This window comes from Pteropus medius, unplaced genomic scaffold (assembly GCF_902729225.1).
Source record: "Pteropus medius unplaced genomic scaffold, Ma_sr-lr_union100, whole genome shotgun sequence".
Taxonomy (NCBI): Eukaryota; Metazoa; Chordata; class Mammalia; order Chiroptera; family Pteropodidae; genus Pteropus; species Pteropus medius.
In genome coordinates, this window is record NW_024343159.1 from 555,312 (window position 1) to 579,075 (window position 23,764).

At 53.6% G+C, this 23,764-nt stretch overlaps 5 protein-coding genes across 5 annotated transcripts in view; 3 read left to right on the forward strand and 2 right to left on the reverse strand.

Moving 5' to 3' along the window:
* Positions 1-8,218: 8,218 nt before the first annotated feature.
* On the reverse strand, positions 8,219-8,708 carry LOC120606112 (histone H2A type 1-A). Its single transcript, XM_039867242.1, has one exon. The coding sequence runs from the start codon at positions 8,697-8,699 to the stop codon at positions 8,304-8,306; it is 396 nt and encodes a 131-aa protein (XP_039723176.1). The 5' UTR covers positions 8,700-8,708; the 3' UTR covers positions 8,219-8,303.
* Positions 8,709-8,967: 259 nt separating this feature from the next.
* Positions 8,968-9,414, forward strand: LOC120606108 (histone H2B type 1-A). The gene has a single exon (XM_039867239.1). It carries the CDS (start codon positions 8,998-9,000, stop codon positions 9,379-9,381), a length of 384 nt encoding a protein of 127 aa, XP_039723173.1. The 5' UTR covers positions 8,968-8,997; the 3' UTR covers positions 9,382-9,414.
* A 1,215-nt stretch (positions 9,415-10,629) lies between these two features.
* On the reverse strand, positions 10,630-11,069 carry LOC120606110 (histone H2B type 1-A). Its single transcript, XM_039867240.1, has one exon. It carries the CDS (start codon positions 11,037-11,039, stop codon positions 10,656-10,658), a length of 384 nt encoding a protein of 127 aa, XP_039723174.1. The 5' UTR covers positions 11,040-11,069; the 3' UTR covers positions 10,630-10,655.
* Positions 11,070-11,337: 268 nt separating this feature from the next.
* LOC120606107 (histone H2A type 1-C-like) lies at positions 11,338-11,792 on the forward strand. Its single transcript, XM_039867238.1, has one exon. It carries the CDS (start codon positions 11,338-11,340, stop codon positions 11,734-11,736), a length of 399 nt encoding a protein of 132 aa, XP_039723172.1. The 3' UTR covers positions 11,737-11,792.
* Positions 11,793-17,966: 6,174 nt separating this feature from the next.
* LOC120606105 (Fc receptor-like protein 1) overlaps positions 17,967-23,764 on the forward strand; it is a 17,344-nt gene continuing 11,546 nt past the window's right edge. Inside the window, exons 1-3 of the mRNA XM_039867236.1 lie at positions 17,967-18,440; positions 20,919-20,939; positions 22,962-23,231. Coding sequence (XP_039723170.1) covers positions 18,410-18,440; positions 20,919-20,939; positions 22,962-23,231 — 322 coding nt within the window. The 5' untranslated portion in view covers positions 17,967-18,409. The remainder of the gene's footprint in view (positions 18,441-20,918; positions 20,940-22,961; positions 23,232-23,764) is intronic.

A 23,764-nucleotide genomic window follows, 5' to 3' on the forward strand; every position in this document is an offset into this window, starting at 1 on the left:
GATTTTGAGAGAAAAAGAGTTAGGATAGGAGACTTGGGCCAGTGGTGCAGTCTGACAGACTCCTAGATACTTAGAAACAGAAGAGATCTTATGGGCTCAAGCGTCAACGTCTCCCCTTTGATGAATGTGGAAGCCGAGGCCAGAGGGCAGTCTTCAGTCCAGGCCAAATGCTTAAGAGCTCGTTGCAGACCGAGTGGAATGCACTATCCCGAACCTTCCTCCATGGCGAAGATCAGGAGAATCCTCTTTTTTAAAGACAAACTCATTCTCCAGCAGACCTACTGGCTACAACAATGACTATTGCAAAGCCTTCCGTTTTGGTTTGTGTTTTTCTTTTCAAAGGCATTATCTTATGAAAAGCCTATATTCTTAAGAAAATGAATGACGAACACAGTGATGTCGTCGCGAGTTTGGAGTGAAATACAGTGTTCGACAGTTTTCCCTGTGACGTGTTACAGAAGAGCATGACGTCGTAATGCGGGGGGCGGGAGGGGAGCCGCCTCCTATAATGTAGAGGAAAAAGCCTGTTCTCTCCGAGGCTGGTCTGGGTCTAACACGAGCAGGGCGAGCGGAGGCCCGGACACGGCCTCCCAAGAGCTCAGACGGGTTTCTATGCTTTCCACGTAGCATCTGCCCTTCATCTATAAATGACATCTTGATGCCTACTTGTTTCATACACCTGCAGGATTTCTTGCAAGAGATGGAATCATTCTCAGTAAAAATTCTTTATGGCTATATAGAACTTTTGGTGACTGGTGGCCGCAAGAAGACGTGTCCCCAAAAGGGAGGTCCGGGTGACAGACCCCAGTTTGGGCCACACCCAGCACGTGATTTTACCTTTCCTGGCGGTTGGCCTCGGAGCCACGTTGAAATCGCGGGCGTCGGAAGAGCGTCGCGCGGCAGCGCTGGCTTCTGCTCTAGCGGACATTTCGGTTCTCTCCTCCCAGGCTCTGGCGTTTACCTGAGGAAGACAAGAACGCAGAAGCAAATACGGAGGAGGAGAAGCGTCCGACGTCGTACCGGACGCCTCAGCTCTCTGATCCTCTGGAGGACACGTTCGGTGGGAAACGTGCTGGGCGGGCTGCAGGAGGTGGGGCGCGTCATCCCGCCTCTGTCACTAGCCACCGTGTGGCCCCGGGAAGGTCGCGGTTGTCCTGGGTCCCAGCTTCTGCTCCTGGCCCAGACGGCCTTCTGCGATTGCATTTCCCACGAATATCTCGCCCTGAAAGGAAATGCTTCTCATGCGTGTCCACACCGCAGGCGAATGAGCCGGATGGGACGAGTTCTAACAGGCACGAGCCCTGGGGGCGGCTTTCCGAGGGACCCTTCCCCCGACGGCGATGCCACTGCGACCCAGCGCCTGCGGGTGCACTGACCCGCTGCTCAGTCATCGACTCGGTAAACATTTGTCATTTGTCGCGCCGACGGATGGCGGAAGGTCTGGCCGCACCCTCGGCTCCTCCTCCTGCGCGTGTGGGGTGGGGAGTCAGCTCTCGCGAGTCGCCCCCGCTCCGTGCTCCCTGCGCAGGGGCGCTCGCTGGTGGTCCCCACGTCCCCCGCGTCGCCCGCCGCGTCCCGCACCAGCCCCGTCCCGCCTCCGCCTTCCACCGCCAGTGGCCGCTCCAGCAAAGCCTGGGGGGCGCGACGCGGAGAGAGAGGGCGACGCCCCCGCGAAGGGAAGGGGAGCAGCGGTGACAGCGTCGCGGGGCGAGGGCCGCGGCCGCGCTAACCGGGAACCGCGGGCAGAAGCGGCTCCGAGCCGGGGCGCCCAGGGCCGAGGAGGAGCCCGCGGGGCGCAGCTCGGCCTCGCGGGGCGGGGGGACCGGGTCCCCCGCGGACCGTCGCGCGCCGCGTGGCCCGTGGGGGGCAGCGCGGGGTCCAGGAGTCCGGGAGAGGCTGTTGCATCCGCCCGCGCGAGAGCCGACGGTGCCCGGGCTGGTCCCGGCGCGGAGGCCCGGGTTGCGGTCCCTTCTGGGCTGGGGGGGCGGGGCGGAGGCGGGGACAGCGAGAAGGGGCTCGCGGGGCTCCGGGCGTCTGGCTTGAGCGGGTGAGCGACCGGCGTGGCGCCCGGTGGATTCGGGGAACGAGCCGCGGGGGGAGTGGGGTTCCCACCGCGAGCCGCGAGCTCCGCTGGGCCTTGCGGGGCTTGGGTGCCTGTCAGACCCAGGAAAGCACCGAGTCTGTGAATCCGGAGCTGGGACAGGGGGCCCAGGCAGGGACAGAAACATGACAGTCATCAGCCGTAGAACCAGCCAAGAAGTTGGCCGGGGCGGCTTACACCGACTTCCCGCCCGTTTCTCTGGCCCGCGCGGATGAGACCGGCCTGTTTGCACCGGCTCTCACCGGGCTGCCCCGCCACGCGGTAGTCCATGAAGAACCAGGCCTTCGAGGGCCATCGACGGCTCAAATGCCGCCTCCGCGTGGCCTCAGCCCTGGCCACTTCCCCCACGCGGGCAGCAGCTCGGGGCTCCTGCACGCAGCCCCAAGTCAATGTCCTCTGCCCCAGGCTCTGCTCTTATGAACTACTGCCCGAAGCCGGCGGTGCGTGTGGAGAGGGGTCTCGCCTTCTCTGGTTTTCCCCAAGTGTTTCCGTGAACGCGTAAATTCACTGCAAAGGTCTGATCTGTTTTCATTCATCTGATCTTTCAGCCCTGAAGAAATCAGCATTTGCAACTACAGTCTCGCCTTCGATGTGACGGCTGCTTTCTCAAAAAAGGATCGTTAACGCGGCCACAGAAACAAGCCCAGTACATGAATCCTAAGCTGCAGGCCATCTCGTCCTGTCCCATACTTGACTGATATTAACCCGTAAAGTGTAGTCTGACATTACTGGTCTGTCTCCAGATGCTCCAGAGTCCAGGCCTCCTCTGCCGCTGTCCCTTTGGACGATGTCACTGCCTGCGGTTTTGTTCCCTGAAGTTCTGGAGCTCTTGTTTCCTTCAGGAAGAGGTGACATCCTCTCCCACTGTCCCCTCCCCCACAATCCCTACCCCCGAAGGAAACGTTAAGCTGCTCTGTGTGGCAGGAAGACCGGTCCCCAGCATCCTGAAGGGGGAACATTAGGGCACGAAGGCTGCTGACCTGAGGCAGGGGCGTGCTGGTCCTCGTCCCTTTCACGCGAACGCCTCTCAGCTTTTCAAGATGTGCCCGTGTCCAGGAAATGAATGATGGCCCCGAACCTTTCACCCGGTGTCACCAAATGGGAAGATTTTATCGGCTCAATAGTTTAATTTTTAACTACACTTATTGTTTAATTAACGAGTCGAGCAGGCTCATTAAGTCTTCCTCATGCTTCACGCCCAGATGAGGTCACTTACGTCCCCCCTGATCTCCCATCGGAATCAGTGCCCCTTCCGATGGAGTCTGAGGCCCCACGCACCTTGTCCACACGCCGCCACCCGGGGGGCCCCGCAGGGTCAGTGCCCTCTCCACGCAGACGGGCTGTCCCTGCTCAGTGCCCTCTCCCCCCGTCTCCTCTTCAACAGGACTGGGCTTTCCGCAGAGCGGAGACTTCATGTCGTTTAGTTAACGTGAATGATTTTTGTGGTTTTCCGATTACAGCTGTTTGCACAAAGGCCATTGACTTTTCTGTGAAAGCTGACAGCCTGCAAGTCTGCTGCTTTTTGTAGCAAAACACTTTAGAAGACTCCCGCTCGCCTGCGATCTGTTTCTTCACGGTCCATTCTCTCTTGAGCCCACTCACAGCAAAACAGCGTGTGGCAAAGGCCTCGCCAGCCTCCACGCTGGCAGCCAGGGGTCGCTCCCCAGGCCTTCCCAGCCAGTGCGTGGCAGCTGGCCTCCCTCGTCTTCCCGAGTGCCCCATTCCACCTGCTGGTCACCTACCAGTCGAGTCTGCTTGTTCTCGGGCCCTATCGGCTGCTCGTTCTGGACCCTCTGGCCGAATCCTGATCTTTCCTCTAAGCCCTAATGCTGCTGGGCCCAGGACGCCGTCCCGAATCCCGTCCCCATGGGACTCACCCTGGGTGAGCCCGTGCAGGCCCCTCCTTCTGCCCTCCCACCCGGCTCTGGACCTCCGCTCTCCAGTCTCCTTCATCTGTGGTCGAGGCTGGGTTTCCAGCAAGTTCTCCATATGCAAAGCCACAGCGACTTCTCAGCCATCCAGGGAGCTACACACGCGGCCTGGGGCTCCGTCCTCGGGGTTCCCCTTCAGTCTTTGGGTGGCAGCTGTCCCTTATCTCTGCTGTTCCTCTGCCGTTTAGAGTTATCATTGTTTGTTACTGGCCAGCTCTTCTCTGTCCAGTCCCTGAGACAATTCTTTACATTGGACTGCCCTGCACAGATATGAGTGTGGTTTCTCGCTCCGATCAGATGGACTGGTACAGGCATAGACTTGTCTCTCTGCGTATTCCTGAATAGTGAACCTTCTGGATCATAATTTACCCTTGTGTGCTGCTTATTTAATGTTCTCCCAGACTTGAGTTCTCATACTTAATGTTAAGAAATCAGTCACTCATTCTGAACAGTTTTGAGCATGTCGTCTTTGTTAGGTTTCATCGTACTATTATGTTGTCTGCATAAATCGAAATGAAATGTTTTTTCTGGGTCATTTAACTGTGGCTCAGTTTTCTCTCTGTATTTCTCAGAATTCCTCTGCCTCCTTTTGGGCGAATGAAACCCACGGCTGCTATGCACGCACACACGCATACACACAGACACACACACACACACACAGACACGCAGACGCACACACAGACACACACACACACAGAGGGAGAGAGCACATGAGAGAGCGCGTGTGCTTCTTAATTTAAGGAACAATTAACTCATAAACCTCATTATTCTCAGCTATAAAATTGTGTCATTTCCTCCATTCTTATGTTAATCCTCTTAAAGATCTTTAGACTTTACGTTACTGTACACTTTTTTGTCTCGAATCTCTGCAGCGTTTGTATGTGTGTGATAATTAGTGGGCATATGGATTACGTTATTTTACCTCATGGCCTCATAGTTAAAAAGCAGCTTTTTTTTTTCTTTTACAGTAGTGTATTTTGATTTGTTTTTAATTCTTTCTTGAGCTGTTTCTCTAAACAAACCAACAGTTTGGAAAATTCCTTGACTCACATTCGTAGCTGTATTACAAAATATTGTCAATATTTTGTAATATTATACATGATGATGGAACTAACCGTCAGCAGTAAACATGTTTAGATGTTAGGTCGCAGAGTCCAGCCTTTAACTAAGTGTTTCAATTGCTTTGGTCATCATGTAGCTCACAGTCAAAGATTAAAAAAGTGTTTCAGTCATGTCCTGGAGGCCTGCCTGCAAAGCAAATTCCAGAAAAAAAATTTAAAAGGACACTTTGCTTGATATAATTTTAAAAAATGCATCTGATCAAGCACAAATGATAGCTTACATAATAATAACGGTCACAAGATGTTCAGTTGCTGCCTTTTGTTTTAAAGATAACGTCCCTGATGCACAATCAGACGTTTTACCAATCCTGGCTCTCCAGCCCGGTGAGATCGCCCGACCACAGCAACAAGCTCCACACGAGACGACGTCAGGAACTAACTTAAAGAGACTAAAGAAGACCACTAAAGCTCGCGCAGGTACTAACCAGTCAGCTTTACCCGTGATGCCTAACCACTGACTCTCAATCTTTGCCTTTAAAAACCCTGGATCAAAAACCATCCTGGCGTTTAGGTTTTAAGTGATAGCTCCCTGTCCTTCTGGCTCGGGGCCCTGCCAGTAAATGGCTCCAATTTCTCCACTGCAAAATTTGGTGTTCAGTGTTTGGCTCTGTTGCACGTTGGGTGGGCAGACTCTCTTTCTGTTGAATAATAATTGTGACATAAAATTTCCTGGTTTTGCTAAACACTTGTTTTTATATAGTATTGTTTGTTTTTCGGTATGTATGTATATTTACACTGTGTGTTCACCTCCCACAGTTAGATTTCTTTCTGTCACCACGTATTTGACCCCCTTTACCCTGTCTACCTCCCCTCTCCCCTCCCTCTGATAACCACTAGTCCATTGTCAATATCCATGAGTCTCTGTTTGTTTGTCCTGTTCATTTGTTGCTTTTAAGTTTATATCCCACATATAAGCGATATGATGTGATTTTCATCTTTTTCTGTCTGGCTTATTTCACTTAGCATGATTATCTCGAGGTCCATCCATGGTGTCGCGAATGGCAGTATTTCATCTCTTCTTACGGCTGAGTAATATTCCATTGTATGTATGTCCCACAGCTTCTTTATCTCATCATCTACCGTAGGACACTTCTCTTGCTTCTACATCCTGGCCACCGTGAATGATGCCGCTATGAACATCGGTGTGCAAATATCTTTTCGGATATGGGTTTGCAAGTCTTTGGCGTAAATATCCAGCAGACGGATTGCTGGATCGTATGGTAAATGAATTCTTAGTTTGTTGAGGAAACTCCATACTGTTTTCCATGCTATATACATATGCCCTAACGGCAAACTTTGACTTTAACATACTTTGGGTTGGGGCGTAGTACAAATATTACATTCACTTTGAAAACAAAAACTAAAATAAAACAGCTATAAAATTTGGGAGGGGGAGAAATGGAGGACATTTCAAAATAGACTGGGTATTAGGGAATTATTGTTAATTTTCCGAGGTATGATAATGGCATCATTATTATACAAGAGATTATCCTTTTTTAGTAGGTGAAATCTAAATTTTCATGTGTGCAATATGGGTGTTCATCATACTATTCTTTCAAGTTTATGTTTTAAAATTTTAACAATGATCGAAAATAAAATAACAAGAATGATAGAATTGAAAAGAGGATGTTATTGATAATGACATTTTCAGGGTAAATATAATTTGAGTCTACTCCTATTTGAAATTTCCATGAAAATTTTGTTTTGTATATGTCCAATTTTGTTTCCTGAAAAAAATAGACTAATTAATATTAAGTCAATATTAAAGTGCCTGGTATTTAAAAATACTTCTTGAATAATGGACTTCAGGGCATTGTAATGGAAGCCAATGAAGTAAATAATGATTTATTTACATATAACTGAAATATTTATTGTACTGGACTTAGTAACAGGCTTTCTTCATTAGATCTGGTCACATTTATTCAAAAACACGAAACTTTTTTCATAATCCAGAACCATTCCATTAGCTATAGATTTACCTTTCCTTAAATGTCTAAGGGACTATACACTTGGAAGCCTGATTTTTGAGATGGTAGCTCATCAATGACCTAATTTTGTTTTCAATTTATGTTAGTCTTCACTGCTTTCTAGGCTCAAATTAAGGAATTTATATTTTTTGAGGAACTCATTTCATTAGCAGTGTTTTGTTAATATAGGTTTTTTAAAAACTATGTCCTTGTAATTTTAAAACTTCAATTCTAAAGTTTGTGTATAATTTTCTGGACACAAGTATTAATTTTTAACTTTGCAAATGGTTAAAGAGACTTTTTGATGATTTCACTTTTGTACACGAATTTCATATTTGGACATTTTCCTGTTTTTCAGCTGTTTCTGTGGATGTTGCCTCATGCCGAAGGATCGACAAAATATTTTGTTTCATTTTCAGTGGTTAAACCTAAGAATTCAGTGCCTAATATTCCCGAATGATAGAAAGCTGTCTTATCACATGAGTAATATTGATATTTTGCCATCAAAATGGTATTAGTCTTTGAGAGGTAACCTACATACTAACAAACCTACTATTCAATGCTACTGTTTTTCGCAAACTCAGGTGTCAAATACTTACATGTGCCTTTTCTTTGACTTACTAGCATGTCGCGGTTACAGATATCACCATGAGGAACCGTCCTACAATACTTGGAATGAAAGACCCTGCTGGAAAGTGGCTGCGAAACGTGCAGCCTCACAGCATGTCCTGCCTTGTTAGATGCTTAGCTGACACCCTCTGGACCTGCTCTCCAAATGTGAGTCGAAAGCCCCAAGTTTACAAATCTTTTTTAGTCTCTAATCTCTAGTCTAACTCTATCCTTATTAAAATACAAACCCCAAGATAAAACTCTATTTTCATTTTTTATTGGAACTGTGTTGTCACAGTAGTGCTAGTGTAAGTTTGCATTTTTTCGCAAGAATGGCACTCTTGTCCAATTTCACGTTAAAGTGAATTGCTTCTGAAGCCCCAGTCACCGGAACTATATTCATCCTGTTGGTTTAAGAATTGTGACCAATTAAACTCGCACATTTGTTGTTACCTCATCAGTAGTTTCGCTTAAGCTCTTTCTCAGAAATTGTGAGTGGCTCTGAAAAGAGCCTTTGGGTCCTGTTTTCCTTTCCAATCCTTAAGGTCGCTCACGGGGCTTCGACACCTGAAGATCACTTGCTTTGGACTTTATGGTGATGACTCTCGGTCTTCTTGGGCAGCAGCACGGCCTGGATGTTGGGCAGCACGCCGCCCTGCGCGATAGTCACGCGGCCCAGCAGCTTGTTGAGCTCCTCATCATTGCGAATGGCCAGCTGCAGGTGGCGCGGGATGATGCGCGTCTTCTTGTTGTCGCGCGCCGCGTTGCCCGCCAGCTCCAGGATCTCAGCCGTCAGGTACTCCAGCACGGCCGCCAGGTACACGGGCGCGCCGGCGCCCACCCGCTCCGCGTAGTTGCCCTTGCGGAGCAGGCGGTGCACGCGGCCCACGGGGAACTGCAGCCCGGCTCTGGATGAACGGGACTTGGCCTTGGCACGCGCCTTGCCGCCCTGCTTTCCACGTCCGGACATGGTAGACCACAAATCCGCAGTGGTGGAAAAAAGTTTCCGTTAGAGCGACTGAGAGGGTCCTATTTATAGTCTGCCGGCGGGCCGTGCCTGGCTATCTGATTGGCTGACGGAGCCCCAGCCAATCAGAAAGCATCACTAGAATCACCTCATTTGCATACACGCGACGGCTCGCTGTCCAATCAGATGTCGCTGCCGCGCGCGTCATCTCAGGCCGTGTCTATAAATACGACCCTTGTTGCCTTCGGGCGCTCTCCCCTTGTTCGGTGCTGGTTGGAGCCGTTGGAGCCGAGCACCCACCATGCCGGAGCTGACTTCTAAGGGCGCTACTGTCTCCAAGAAGGGCTTCAAGAAAGCCGTCACTAAGACGCAGAAGAAGGAGGGGAAGAAACGCAAGCGGTGCCGCAAAGAGAGCTATTCGATTTACATCTACAAGGTGTTGAAGCAGGTGCACCCCGACACCGGCATCTCGTCCAAAGCCATGAGCATCATGAACTCGTTCGTCACTGACATTTTCGAGCGCATCGCGGGCGAGGCGTCGCGCCTGGCGCACTATAACAAGCGCTCGACCATCACGTCGCGGGAGATCCAGACGGCCGTGCGCCTGCTGCTGCCCGGGGAGCTGGCCAAGCACGCCGTGTCCGAGGGCACCAAGGCCGTCACCAAGTACACCAGCTCCAAGTAAAAAGGCTCAGCTACCCAACGAGCTTCATCACCCAAAGGCTCTTTTAAGAGCCACTCGCCTCTCTTAAAGGGCTGTAGGCTCACTGGCTGGCTGGCTGTTTGGCTGGTCGGAGTTGGGGGAAATAGGCCTAAGCTCTGGAAAAGCAAGCTGCTCCTTTTTTGCTAAAAAGTAGGTTGGTCCATCTGCTGAGCGCAGACTGTTCATTTCAAGCAGGGCAAATGTCTACCCTAAAACGTCAACCTGTTTTTGCTACTACCAATCTTGCTTCATTTCTTGAAAAAGAAAACACATCTTGCAAAGGTAAAAGTGTTAGGTGTTCTTACTCTCTCAATAACTTCGATAGTTTAATTGTTTTCCACTTCCCCCAACGCTATTCCTGACCCTTTGACTGGGTGTGGGCATGTGACTTGCTTTACATGATGAAATGTGACTAGAAGTGATCTCTTCCAGGAAAATTACTGGGACTGTTAACCTATAATAGCCCAGTTTAGAGACCCAATAAACGTACAAGATGATGTCACCATGTAGACTAAGGAATGGAGCTTTGGGCCTTAAATCTCAGCAGCTTTAGGACAACCCGAAGAATTTTCTCAGCACGGCCAATGTAAACAGCCATAATGCTCCCACGCAAGTATCTACTATCTTAATGTTGTTCCCACAGCTCCAAGACCCCTTCCTCTGTGGAAAGTATAGACAGTAAAAGATCCCAGAGAAAGACAAAAAACCATGCGTGTTCAATGAACCGAGCCCTCAAACCACCTCCTTGAGGACACAGGATCACGGGAGCTTGAGGACAACTGTTCTACTTGACATCCGAGGTTTCACTGGAAGTGCTGCATAAGCAATCTATGTAACTAATGGCTATAATTTTAAGTCTTCCTTGTTTTCAGGTAAGGCAACCCTTGGTTGACCTCACAGATTTCAAGGACCTTGACAGTTTATAATCCCTTATTTTTATGCCTACAGCACCCAGTCTCGCAAGATGGTTTCCTATCCAAGTACTAACTAGGCCCAACCCTGTAAGACAGTCATATATGACTAAGATAGTCTTTTGAGCCGTTTCCTATTCTACTTGAAACTGAATGGTGTGAGCCAAGGAAGTCCAGCACAACGTTCTATGTTGCAAAACTAGCAGCTTGCTCTCCTAGTGCTAAAGCCTACTGTCTCCACCCCCCACCAGCCAAACAGCCAGCGAGCCTACAGCCCTTTAAGAGAGGCGAGTGGCTCTTAAAAGAGCCTTTGGGTGATGAAGCTCGTTGGGTAGCTGAGCCTTTTTACTTGGAGCTGGTGTACTTGGTGACGGCCTTGGTGCCCTCGGACACGGCGTGCTTGGCCAGCTCCCCGGGCAGCAGCAGGCGCACGGCCGTCTGGATCTCCCGCGACGTGATGGTCGAGCGCTTGTTATAGTGCGCCAGGCGCGACGCCTCGCCCGCGATGCGCTCGAAAATGTCAGTGACGAACGAGTTCATGATGCTCATGGCTTTGGACGAGATGCCGGTGTCGGGGTGCACCTGCTTCAACACCTTGTAGATGTAAATCGAATAGCTCTCTTTGCGGCACCGCTTGCGTTTCTTCCCCTCCTTCTTCTGCGTCTTAGTGACGGCTTTCTTGAAGCCCTTCTTGGAGACAGTAGCGCCCTTAGAAGTCAGCTCCGGCATGGTGGGTGCTCGGCTCCAACGGCTCCAACCAGCACCGAACAAGGGGAGAGCGCCCGAAGGCAACAAGGGTCGTATTTATAGACACGGCCTGAGATGACGCGCGCGGCAGCGACATCTGATTGGACAGCGAGCCGTCGCGTGTATGCAAATGAGGTGATTCTAGTGATGCTTTCTGATTGGCTGGGGCTCCGTCAGCCAATCAGATAGCCAGGCACGGCCCGCCGGCAGACTATAAATGAAACCCGCAGCGCACTTTTTCGTTGTAGCTGTGCTGCTGTTGGAGTGCTTTCCGCCGGTCATGTGTCGGCTTGGGAAGAAGAGTGGCGAGACCTACGCTAGGGCCCAGGTCCGGGCCCATTCTTTTAGAGCTGGAGTGCAGTTCCCCGTTAGCCGCGTGCACCGCCTGCTCCGCAAGGGCAGCTATGCAGAGCGCATTGGGGCCAGCGCCTCCGTGTACCTGGCGGCCGTGCTGGAGTACCTGACGGCCGAGATCCTGCAGCTGGCGGGCAACGCGGCGCGCGGCGACAGGAAGACGCGCATCAGCCCGCACCACCTGCAGCTGGCCATTCGCAACGACGAGGAGCTCAACAAGCTGCTGGGCCGCGTGACTATCGCGCAGGGCGGCGTGCTGCCCAACATCCAGGCCGTGCTGCTGCCCAAGAAGACCGAGAGTCATCACAAAGTCCAGAGCAAGTGATCTTCAGGTGTTGAAGCCCCGTGAGCGACCTTAACGATTGGAAAAGAAAACGGAACCCAAAGGCTCTTTTCAGAGCCACTCACATTGTCAAGAAAGGCTGTGCACGGACCAGAAGGCAGTGATTGTGCAGCTGGGTGGTGGGAACGCGTACCACAGCCAGTGTGTGTACCACAGCTCATGTCAGTACTCGAAATCTTTGGTTCTTACTGGCTTTTCTTCGAACTTTAAGTCTAAAAAGTATTACTGAAAAAAGCAAGTCAAGGATGTTTGTAGTGCCTGTTAAGATTTACTTTAGGGCTTAACTGTAGAAAACTCTAACGAGAAGCTGTGACACTACAGTCCTTTTGGAGGAGCAAATTGAAGTTACTCTAGCACTAGAAAAAGGCAAGTTCATGGATTAACGGGAACGAAGCAATCCTAGTGTGAGGCTTGTATTTTAATGAACTAAGTGGTGATTGGATTAGAACAAATGAGACTAACTTCTAGTGTCTAGGCTGTTTACAGTCTCACGAGGCTGCAGTTTTCTCAAAGTACTTTTTAGATAGGAATTTGCTTTCAAACATGCTAGGATGGTTCAGTATTAAATCATATCAGGAAACCAAGAGTTAGTTAACCTTAATTAACATTTGGTCAAGGGTCTTATGTCAACATTTGTTACTCGTGGCTTCACATACACACTTAGTAAAAATAGTATTTTTTTTCTTAAACTGTAAAATTAGATGGATCTCAAAAAGAAGCTTGTCTCCTCTCGCGACTGACAACTGTGTCATTCACCGCCTGTGGCAAGTTCCTCCATCGTAACTTGAAATTGGGGATTTGGCGTCAAGTTTTTCAGAAGTTTTAACTACAAAATAGATGAAATCATATCAGTTTATCTGTTTGTACTGAAAATACTAAGAGAAATTGCAAAGCAAATGACCATTTAGTTAGGCTGTCAAATACAAAATTATTGTATAATATTTAATAGTTCACCTTACCGCAAAGAAAAGTAATCTTGGTTATTTAAAACATTACTAGCCACTTAAGTATGAAGGAAAATATAAAGTTTTATGAGAAGTCAAAGATGAGTAACTATAATGTATTACGTACAACCAGGTTATGGAAGAGTCAATCATTTCTTGAATTAATGTACATAAATATCGGTTAAAACATGCAATTGGGGAGGGCACCAGAGGAAGGAAAATTTTTGAAGACAGAAAGGGAAATCGTACAGATATCAGACAAAATTAGATAATATTTAGAACGTGCCGATTGAAAACTTTAAAATGTGAAATTTTAAAATCAGAGAATACTATATAATTGATGGATTAAATAGGGATACATGAAAAATGTTCTAAACAGAATTCCAAAAAATGTATATAGATGCTCCCCCATCAGGCAAGTGTAGCTTAATTCCCCAGACTTGCCAAAGCCCAGAGTCTAGAAAGGCATGTGAGGAAAGGAGCGACTTTACGGTGGAGAAGCCTGGCAAATCCTACCTCGGGCAGGTGATCACGTTAACCTCATCAGCCTTCAAAACAAAATGACAAAGGTTATTGAGCAGTAAATGAGTTTATTCGAGAATAGCAGAGAAACTGCAATTTGGGACAAGCAAACTGGGGAACCACAGGCAAGTCTGGAGAACCAAGAAGAGTTCTCCTGTAGAGGAAAGGCAGGAGCAGGGAAGGGTCGTTTAAAACGAAGTTTCATTGGAGGGAAACGAGAGTCCTAAGTGGTGGCACCTTGCTATGGCCAGGTAGAGAGGACAGTCTCCTGCTGGCCCGTGCGAGCTGCCTCCAGCATAGTGAGTGACAGCTGCGCACGGCTTGCCCGCTCCGTTTGGATAGAGCTTCCTTTATTCGTTTTGACGGCATCCTCGGTGAGAAGCCACGTTGATGGCATGTGCCCTTGATGTGATGTGCTGAGAAGTGTTTTACTTCTCGGGTATTCCTCCCAACACCCCACAGTCCCGGTCTCACGCTGAGAAAGACATCAGACAAATGCAAGTTGAAGAACGTTCTACAAAGTATCTGACTACGAGTCCTCGCAGCTATCAGGTTTTCAAAACAAGAAAATTCTGAAACTGTCGCAGCCTAGAGAGGGGGCTAAGGCAGCATTACAACTAAACGTCATTTATTTAAAATTGGATCCTGCAACAGAAACAGGACATTAGGTAAAATATAAGGAAATCCAAACAAAGTTTAGTGCTCAATTCGTGGCGACATGGCAATGTTAGTTCCTTAGCTGTGACAAATGCACAAATGTTAATTGGGGAACCCAGTTGATGGGTGTATGGGAGTAACTTCACAAATTTTCTATAAATCTGAAATTATTCCAAGGTAGAAACTTTATTTTAAAAATCAACCAAAGGACTCGGCAGGTGGGTAATGAGTCATTTCCAGGGTGCCTTTGGCCCCGACCCTTTTCCCCGTAATTAAGTCTGCTCCGTGGTTTCTTCGTTAGGACAACTGATGAGCCTTCCTGAGGAGCAGGTGACATAGGCCTCGAGCGCTCAATCGGACTGGTGCCCAGTTCAGTTTGGATCACGACGATGCTCTGAAAGTCACAGGAGTGTCCTCATCGTGAGATTCACTCCAGATTCAGGAACCTCTTTCTAGCATGCGCCTTGGGATGCTTCAGAAACTAGACAAAGTAATCTTCGCTCTTTCTCCAACTTGCGTTTTCCATGCTCTGAGGCGAAAGCTTCACATCTTGTGGAGGCTCGTCATGTGATCACGGGACACGGTGCCAATGGCCCCAGTCTGGGCGTTCCCCGTAGACTGCGGCAGAGTTGGGGTGCTCCTTGTGGCGGGTTGTGGCAACCCTGTCCAACGCGTACATAATGCAAGCCATACACTTAATTTGAAATTTTCTAGTAGCCACACTAGAAAAAAAGTTTCAAAAAAGAAACAGTGGGAATTAACTTTAACACTATATTTTATTCAACTCAATAGAGCCAAAATATTACTGTGTAACATGTAATCAACATAAAAATATTAATGAGATACTTTATATTCCCTTTTTTAGGGTGTGATTTATATTTACAGTGCATCTCAATTTGGACCGACTGCTCAGAAGCCACACGCGGCTGTCGCGCTGGACGCAACATCTGGGGTAAGAGAAAGTCGCTGGGGCCACAGCCGCCCCAGCCCTCGTCACGAGTAAAGCTTTGGGAATTACCATTCTGGAGTCACAGATTCCTCACCTGTAAAACTAATTTATTCTTTACCTCGAATGTTCCAACTCAACATATTTTTCGATAATGTCTTTATTTCCTGAACGTTCTTTTCCTTATTTATTGCTATCTTAATTGGTGGCTTTATCTTAATTAGTGGCTTAAGCCACAAGAAAAAACGTGTCCCTCTCCTGCCTCATATTCGGCCAGCCAGCCCGTCCTCCCAAGCAGTTCCCCGAGCGAGCGGCTCCTCCCCGGTCCTGGTCCCACGTCAGCTGTGCCTCACGTCCCGGTGACCCCTCACCAAGACCCTTCTATGTTGTCGGCTGTGTCTTTCTCCCGACTGTCACCCCAGTACCTAGAGTGGAGGTCACAAAGCTGTGGTGCTCCACAGAAATGCTTTAGTTTTCAACATTTTTAAAAAATTGATTTCAAACGTAACAATTAGCAGATTTGCCATAAATTTCCAAAATCCTGGTTTTCTTGAACAATCAGGTGATCTAGCAAACACATCCTTTTAACATCTGGCAATGACCAACCGAGACAGAGTGGCACTCGCTCCCTTCCAGTGGCGGGGGGCGAGGGTCGCTTGCTCCGGCCAGGGACCCACCTGGCCCGCCCGCCGTCCGAAGAGACCGCCCCGAGTCGTAGCTCAGCGTGAACAGCCTTTAACGGTTTCCCTGACCGGCCCTCTTCACCCCATTCCCCGCCCGCGTCTCCTCCATGTGCGCCCTCGTGGTCTTAATCGAAGCACTTAACGATTTATACGTGTGCTGCATTTCTTAGTCTGTCCCCGTGGGGCAGCGGGCTGGCCTCCCGTGCGCCCAGCCCTGGGACAGCCGGCAGGCACTCCCCAGGCCCAGCATGCACCCAGTGACTCTTCTCTCCGCCGCCTCTGGACTTGTGACTTCAGTCACCACGTCTGTCACACCCCTTGTGTGTGTTCGCGTACGGACCTGTCTTCCCTGCCACACTGTGACTTCCTGGCACTTGAGGAACGTGCGCTGTCACCCTGGTGTACTTAGCGTGTGTGCCGCTGCACGATGCGTGTTGCCATTTTTGGAGACGAGTAGAGCACCCCCCTTTCTTACTCGCCCAAACTTGAAACATTTGAGAGTGACGGGTCACATAGAAGGGATCAAACTTCAGCTTTCTCACCAATAAAAATGACCATGGAGGAAGTGACTCAGCTGTGTGACCCCAGTGGGTTCCTTGAAAGCCGCCCCAAGGTGGCCAAGCTGAGCACGCTCTGAATCTATGGATCAAATAAGTCACTTCTCCTCGGTAATGTCCTTCCTGGGTTTGGGGAGAAAATCTTCTATGGAAATGTGAGGAGCATCGGGTGTGTCTGTCTAGGAGTCCACGGCAGAAATCCCGTAAATAAGAGAGTAATCAGTAATATTAATCGGAAGAGGAACTCAAAGCGAGAATGCGTGTCAGTAGCCAGCCGCCATCTGTGGTGTGGCGTGTTAGCTTTGGCTGCGGTGACAAGCTACCTCGGTGTCTTGTGGCTTTGTGTCAACGTCCCTTTCTTGCACAGGCTCAGCGCGGGCTGCGGGCCGCCGCTGCCTGCGTCCGGTCTGCTCGTCCGGGACGTGGACAGCCAGGAGGAACCTCTCAGCGAGGGTGAGTGTCGGCATCAGTGTGGACGCAGCCAACGCCGTTCACGCCCGCACCCCATCGACCAAAGCACGTCACAGAGCCAGGTCAAACCCAGTGACTCACAGACACCTGCTCCTCCCGAGGGAGACTCCAGTGAGTAACCTGACGGCGCGGGCAAATCACACATACGTTTAGATTTACGTTTCTTATGGGAAGGGAGCCAATTTGAAATGAGTTTCTTTTCCTCTGTGGGTCGCACATTTTTCATCCATAAACGTGGGAGGGAAGCATCCTCCCCAGACCACAGGCCGGGGCACCCTGCCCAGCCAGGCTGAGCTGCCCCTGACCTTGACCGTGGCAGCGGGCACCGCAGCTCCGTCCTCCTTCTCGTGCTGGGGCCCCCCCAGCTCTCAGAGCGAGATCCCCCCACCCCCCTGCCCCGTGGCTGCTCCGCAGGGCGGGAGGTGCCCAGCCCCCCGCGGGTGCTCCAGGCCCTTCCTCGTGTGAAAGTCTCATCTGGACCTAGGACCCCTGGCGGTAAGGGCAGCCCACACCCCTCTGCCCCCAGGCGCTGCCACCGCGGGGGTCACAGTTTCTCACTTAATCAAAGTACTTAACAATTCATACGTGTGCTGCATTTCTTAGTCTGTATCAGTCACACCGTGAAAGCGAAAGTGTGAGAGCTTGACAGCGATGCTCGGCCCCCGGGGGACAGGGGGAGGGGACACACTGCGAGCTGGGGGAAGCGCCACGCAGGGCGCAGCGCGGGGGGGGGGCGGGGGACGGGGGGGCCCACAGGTGTCCACGAAGCTCGGAGGGCCCCCCGCTCCTCGCGGCACCCTCCGCTGCGGTCCAGAGCTCTGCAGGCAGCGGGCCCACCCGCACACAGCCTCCACGCGGGACAGAGTTGGGGGCACGCCCTTCTTGTTTCACAGTGTCCTGGGGCTTCGGGGTGGCTCTCAAACCGGCCCCTCCTCCCCCAGCTGTGCGCATCCGACCACTTGCTTTAGTCCTCAGTCTTCCTCTTCAGACTTGGCACCTGGACTCGGATGTCACCACAAAAGGGCATCTTCCCCTGTCCCCTGGTGGCTGAGCTTCCACATATGGTCTGGTTCTCCTTCATCCTAGATTCGTGAAGATTCAAATAATGTTGAAAATTAAGATGGCTTATTCACCTCTAACCTGTGACCGACATTACACATCAGCTTCGCAGGCCAAGAGCCGGTAGCCCCGGGCGCCAGGGGAAGCGTGGGGGAGACGAGGGAGCTCGGGCTGTGGAGTGGGGGGCAGTGGCGGGGTGCTGACACGTGAACTCTCCCAAGGGCCCAGAGCTAGTTTGCATGTGCCATTTCCTGCATTTCATTTTCAACACCCACCCCCCCGACTCCCGATCTGATGCTCCGTGATTTTGTTTTTCAGCCGTTTCGCCCTCACTCACTGGCGCACTGAAAGTTTCTATGGGAAAACGTGGATTTTAGGGATAGCTCGATCTCGTGCAAATCATTACATGCAGCTGTCAGATGCTCCCCCTAACCTGGGGGACAGCTCATCAGCCCCTGGCGTAATGACACATTAGCAGAGTGTGACTGCAGCGGAGGCTGCTGGGAAACAGGAGGGCGGCACGCGTGACCAGAGCCTCACGCGCTGTCGCCAGGTGGGAAGCCGCCCTGGAGGAGCCGCCTTGAGGTCCCGGGTCCTGGGGGCCAGATGTATGGGTGGGCGCCACCGCCACCAGGGAGGTTGGGATCCGCTCTGCGAGGGGCGTCTCCGGTCCTCTCGGCCCCTTGTTCCCTCTTCTATTTCTGTAACCTCACGCCGCGGGGTGACCCCGGGCCGACTTCCTCAAACCTCTGACGAGCCGCCTCTGCGCTCCGCGGTCGGCTCCTCTTCGATGCCGCGGTCCCTGGCGCGGCCGCTATGCTGCTGCGGCTCTTGCTGTTGACCTGCGGTGAGTAGCGCAGCCCGGGGCGGGTGTGCGCCTCGTCGGGAGCGGGGGGCCTGTGTCCGGGCTCCCCGGGGCTGGCTGTCTGCCCGGCGATGCCCAGCTCTCTGCTTCCTCCCGCGGGCTCAAGTCAGGCAGACAGTGGTAGGTGCTGGAAGCCGGGTTTTTTGAAAGAGAAGGATCCTTTTAGCTTTGCTCTCGCAGGAAGTGTTCGCCGCCTGTGTCTCTTTGTCCCTGTCATTGCTGGCTTCGTTCTCGGGTGTCTTCGACAGGCGCAGAGGGAGCTCATCCGACAGGGTTCCTCGTCCCGGGGGGTTCCTGGCCCTTCTGACTACAAACGTGATTTCTCTTTATCTTTTCACGACCGCCCCATTCCTCCCGTCAAACCCCAGAACTTATCGCCGACGGCCGCCCCCTCAGATCTTTGCTATCAGCCTCTGCCCCCGACATACACACACGCTGAGCACGGGGTGTTCGCACACGCTGAGCACGGGGTGTTCGCACACGCTGCACCCCGTCTTCGCCCCCGGGCTGACTTCTCCGTTGTGAGTCCCTGCACTCCCGTGCTCACCGCTCACAGCACTCGGGCTCGAGTCCCTCACAGCGGTCCCCCGCTCACCCCTCCGTCCCTCGTCCCTCCCTCCGGCGCTCGCTGGCTAACGTGCTCGTCCACGTGCTTTACACCTGTGCCCGCGCAGACGAAAGGCGCGGTCCTGCTGCCTTGTCCCCCCGGGACGCGGGCCACGGCCTTGGGGGGCCACGAGCAGCCCGGGCGCCTCCCCTCCCTCTCGGCCCGTGTCCCTCCGTCTGGAGGGCCACCGTGTCACGCCTTCTCCTGTTTCCTCAAACTCCTCCCTTCTTACTCTCCGTTTATAATTTCGCCTTGTATGTCACTGAGCAGCCAGAGGAAACTTTCGTCCCCTTCGCCTCGGTCCAGCAGCCTGTCCCCTCCGCGCCGCGCGCTCTGCCCTCCCTCCCCGTGGTGACCGTGCCGCCCTCGGCCTCCGAGGACAGGGCTCGCCACCCGCGCCTCGGGCCCCAGACCGTCTCGCTTTTCGTAAAGCTGTGCTCCGTCGTCAGACTGTCCCTCCACGGTGGGCGAGTCCCGGACAGAGGTGAAAGTGCCGTAAGGTATTTCGTCTTCGACGAATTGAAACGTGACCTGACGTCCCCTCGTGGGCTGCGGCACGCCTCGGCCCCCTTCCAAACTTTTCCACGGGTTGCCATCTTTACTTCTTCTCCCCCGATCCTTTTTTTAAGTTTTATTTTTAATTTACATGACAGTAAGATTTTTGGGGAGGGACACACTGCGATTTGTGACAAGGGTTTAGAGTCACCAGCGCAATCAAAACGCGGATCATTTCCGTCACTTCAGAAGTCCTCCGGGGCCCTCGCTTTGCAGCCACTGCTTGTCGGCCAGGGCCGCCCGCCCCCAAACACCCAGAAGGCCCTGCGCTCCGATTTCACCCGGGTCCCCGCCCCCTTGACACCTATCCGAAGGGTCACGACCACCCTCGAACGCTGAGTCGCTCGCTCTCTGCTCCCTGGTGCTTGCAGCGCTCAGCGCTCGGCTCCGCTCTGCTCTCGGAAACCGTTCCCAGCGCGTTTCTTTCGAGCGGGTTCTCTGCCCCTCCAGATCGCCGTCCACGCCCCGCCCAGGCCACACGCCACGCCCGGCGTGCAGCGAGTGCTCAGAATCGCTTGTCGTCCGGGGGAATAAAGGAAGGGTGCTTTTCACGCGGCCCCTTCTCCCACCCGGGAACCGATCGTTCGGATAAACGCCTGAGCGGAAGGTCGCGCAGCTCGCACCAGAGGCTTAAACAGACGATGAGGATGAGGCGCTGCTTACCGAGCGTTGAACTCCGGGCGCTTGTTCTAGCACTTTATGGGCAGCAGCTGCTTCGACCCTCACGCACCCCATGTTAGTGCCTCCGTTTCGCAGAAAAGTGAGCACCTGCCCAGGTCGCACAGCGGAGGAGGGCGGGCCAGGCTTGGGATCGGGCCCGCTGCCTGCGGAGCCCGCGCGGTCCCCAGAATTGTCAGTTCTCGCCATCACCCCACAGCACCAGGGGCAGCTCCTACCAGGGACCCCTCGGAGGAGTCTGCACCCCTTCTCCGGACTCGGTCCCCTCCGTCTGGGTGTGGTAGATAAGGGGCATCGCGTCCCGAGCAGGAGCCCGCTCGTGACTGTTGTCACCGCAGCTCAGCCAGGCTAGAGCTGGACCATCCAGGCTTGGAAGAGGAGGGGACGAAAACCAGGGGCTGGAAGAAGGGCTGCTCGGTGGTTCTAGAAGGAGGCCACGGGAGATTGTTCATAAGCAGAGAGCGAGCGGTGTGCCGCTTTGCGGGCATTCTGCGGGGGGCGTGCATGTGGGGGAAGGAAGGGAGGAGGGGGCAGGAGGAGAGGCTGGAGGCGCGGGGGTCAGGCCTGGTGAGAGTTTGGGGCCTGCTGCCCGCACTGACCTCTGCTGAACTCTCCCCCAGCTCCGCTCTGCGAACCGGCCGGTGAGTTGTGCTTCTCCGTCTGCTGCGTGGTCTGTGGGTGTCTTGACTCGTGGGCCGTGCCGGAGGCCTGAGGTTGGCCGTTTGACACCTGGTGACAGCGCCGAGGCATGCAGACACCGGTGGCCCCTGGCGTGTTCACAGCACCTTCTGCCCCTGACCCTGGTCGCTCTGTGGGGCGCAGGTCTGGGTCCGCTATTCTCAAGACCACAGTCCTTTTCCGGAAGGTTCCCGCTCAGGGGAGACACTGTTCGTGTGACAAAGCCAGGGTGCCCGACCGGTGTGACGAGAAGCTCTGCGCCCCCAGCCTCAGGGGCTCCGGGGCCTCGGTGTCTCCTTCGCTGGGTACCCCACCAGGAGCGATGGACAGAACCCCAAAGTCGCACATCCTGGGAACACATACAGCCCTGGGCCGTAAGCAGAAGTGACTGCCACCACCCGCCTGTCTCGCCGGCGCGGCCCGTCCCCCGGCGTGACCCGTCCCCCCGCGAGGCCTGTCCCCCGGTGTGGACTGTCCCCCGGTGTGGTGGGTGCACAGTGGCCCGTCGCCCCGGCCCCGTTCGGTCTCACCTTCACCAGGCCGAGGGAGGAGGCGGTCTCCCCAGGACTACTCCCGACGTGGGTATGAACCCAGTGCAAGTCAGAACAGCCCTTTCGGACATAAAACCCTAACTGCGGGGTTTAGAGAGGTGATCCTGTCACCCCGAGGATGCGCGGGCAGGGATATCCGTGACCCGCGATTCGGAGCCAGCCCAGCCTGCAGGGCCCCCCGCCTGCCACCTGTCCAGGCCTCACGTGGCCCGCGTCGAAGCCGCGGGCCCTGGCGCCCAATCTTGGCACAGGCAGAAACCCAAAGCCACGTCCCAGATGCGAAGACAGAGCTCCCAACGCGGGCCTCGCCGCGGAGGCTCCGCCTGAGAGTCACGGGGAACCAGCTCCGAGCCGCAGCCCGCGCGCCCTGCTCGGTCGATGTCGGCGCCCGGCCCCCTTCAGGAAGCCTGTGCCCAGAGCCTTCGCCTTCCCTGCTGTGCCCAGGCCCCGAGGCCGTGCTGCTCCTCAGCGCTCTGGGGACTCGATTCTCCAAGGAGCGACGGTGGCGCCAACGTACGGGCATGGCACGGCCCAGCACGGGACACGCACTCCCACGACATCCTCAGCCAGCGTTTTAAAAGTCCCAGGGATCACAGATAGCGGCCCGGGGGTCACCTCTCAGGGATCTAAATGCTTGGCATGTTCACGTGGGAAGGAGAGAAAAAGGCTTTTCTTAGGAAAAGTCTTAAAATTTCCCAAATAGCCAAGGCTCTGAGGGCTGGACAAGCAAACCCCGCAGAGCCAGTGTCCCCAGATTGTGGCGTTTCGTGGGTGGTGTGGACGGCAGTGAAAGCTGAACGCTACTTCAGCCATCTTAAATTCACTCTGGAAAAAGGCCCAAGGGCCTGCAGGGCTACAGCCCGAGGCTAAAGGTTCGGGTTAAACTTTCCCCTTGTGCCATGGCTCCCACGGAGTTTGTAGGGGTGCCGTGTGGGCGTGGACCCGGGGCGTGTCCAGGTGCGTGTGGCCTGTCCCCTCCGTCAGCCGTGGCGGGCAGGAGGATCTGTAAGTCTGTCCCAGACTGGCCGAGCCTCCGCGATGTCGGGGGGAGGGAGGGAAGCGGGGAACCAGCCCTGATGACCGGAGGGGGACATGAAATACGTTCACTCTTCATGCAACCTCAAGCTTCCCCTTCTCCAGTGCCAGCCTCAGTGTCAATTGTCACTACCCCTGCACTGTCTGCAAAAATGGTCTTGGCTCATGGGCGGAACCTTCAGTGAGCGAGGACCACGTGGACAGTGAAGGTGGCTCGTGGAAGGAGGTGGCGCCACACGGGGCAGGACGTGCTGGCAAAGGGGACCCCACGGGCCACTTGTGGGGGACGCGAGGGCAGGTCTGTGTGTCCACTTGGCTGGGTCTCAGTCTCGTTTCAAATGCTTCCCAGGAACCCCGAACCCCACTGCCCTCGACTGTGTGTTTCTTTCTTCTCTCTAGTGCTGCTTCTGACGGCCCGGCCACCCCGGCCCACAGAGGGGACCGCAGTGACACTGATGTGTGAGACGTGGCTCCCTCCGCAGCAGGCAGACGTCCAGCTCCAGTTCTGCTTCTTCAGAGACGACCGGGCCCTGGAGCCGGGCTGGAGCAGGTCCCCAGAGCTCCAGGTGTCCGCTGTGTGGAGCGAAGACTCGGTGTCCTACCGGTGTGAGGCTCAGGCCGCTGGCTCCACGGTCGGAAGGAGCAAGCCCATCCAAGTCCAAGTGCAGAGTGAGTGCCCGACGGGGCCCGGGGCACAGCTTGGGGGGCGGGCTCCCCACTGCCTCTGCTGCTCCGGAGAAGCAGGGGCTGTCTGGAGGGGCACCCCAGCTGCTGCCCGTCGGAGCGTGGGTGACCTTCCCTCTCCCGGCTCTTCTCGTTGGAGCGAACAGGACATTCGGAAAGTGCCCACTGTGTTTCTTCACGGTGCTGCAGAGCGGCACGGCCCTGACTGCGCAGCGGGCGTTCCGCGGGCACCTGGCCTCCGAGGGCGACACGTTCGGTGGCCACACGGGGCCGACTCGTGACAGGACGAACAGAGCGAGGGCAAACAGCCGAGGCGGGAAGCTGAGGCTTCGGGGAAAGGCTCGTGGAAGGGAGCGGGGCCCGACTGAGAAATGAAAAGAAAAGGTGGGGTTCTGTGACCCCCAAACCACATTGTGCCAGGTCAGCACTGACCCATCTGACGAGTATCCACGCTTGGGCACGGGCGCCCTCTGTGCCACAAAGCCCGCGTCCACCACCTCCAAGAGGCCGGGCTTTCC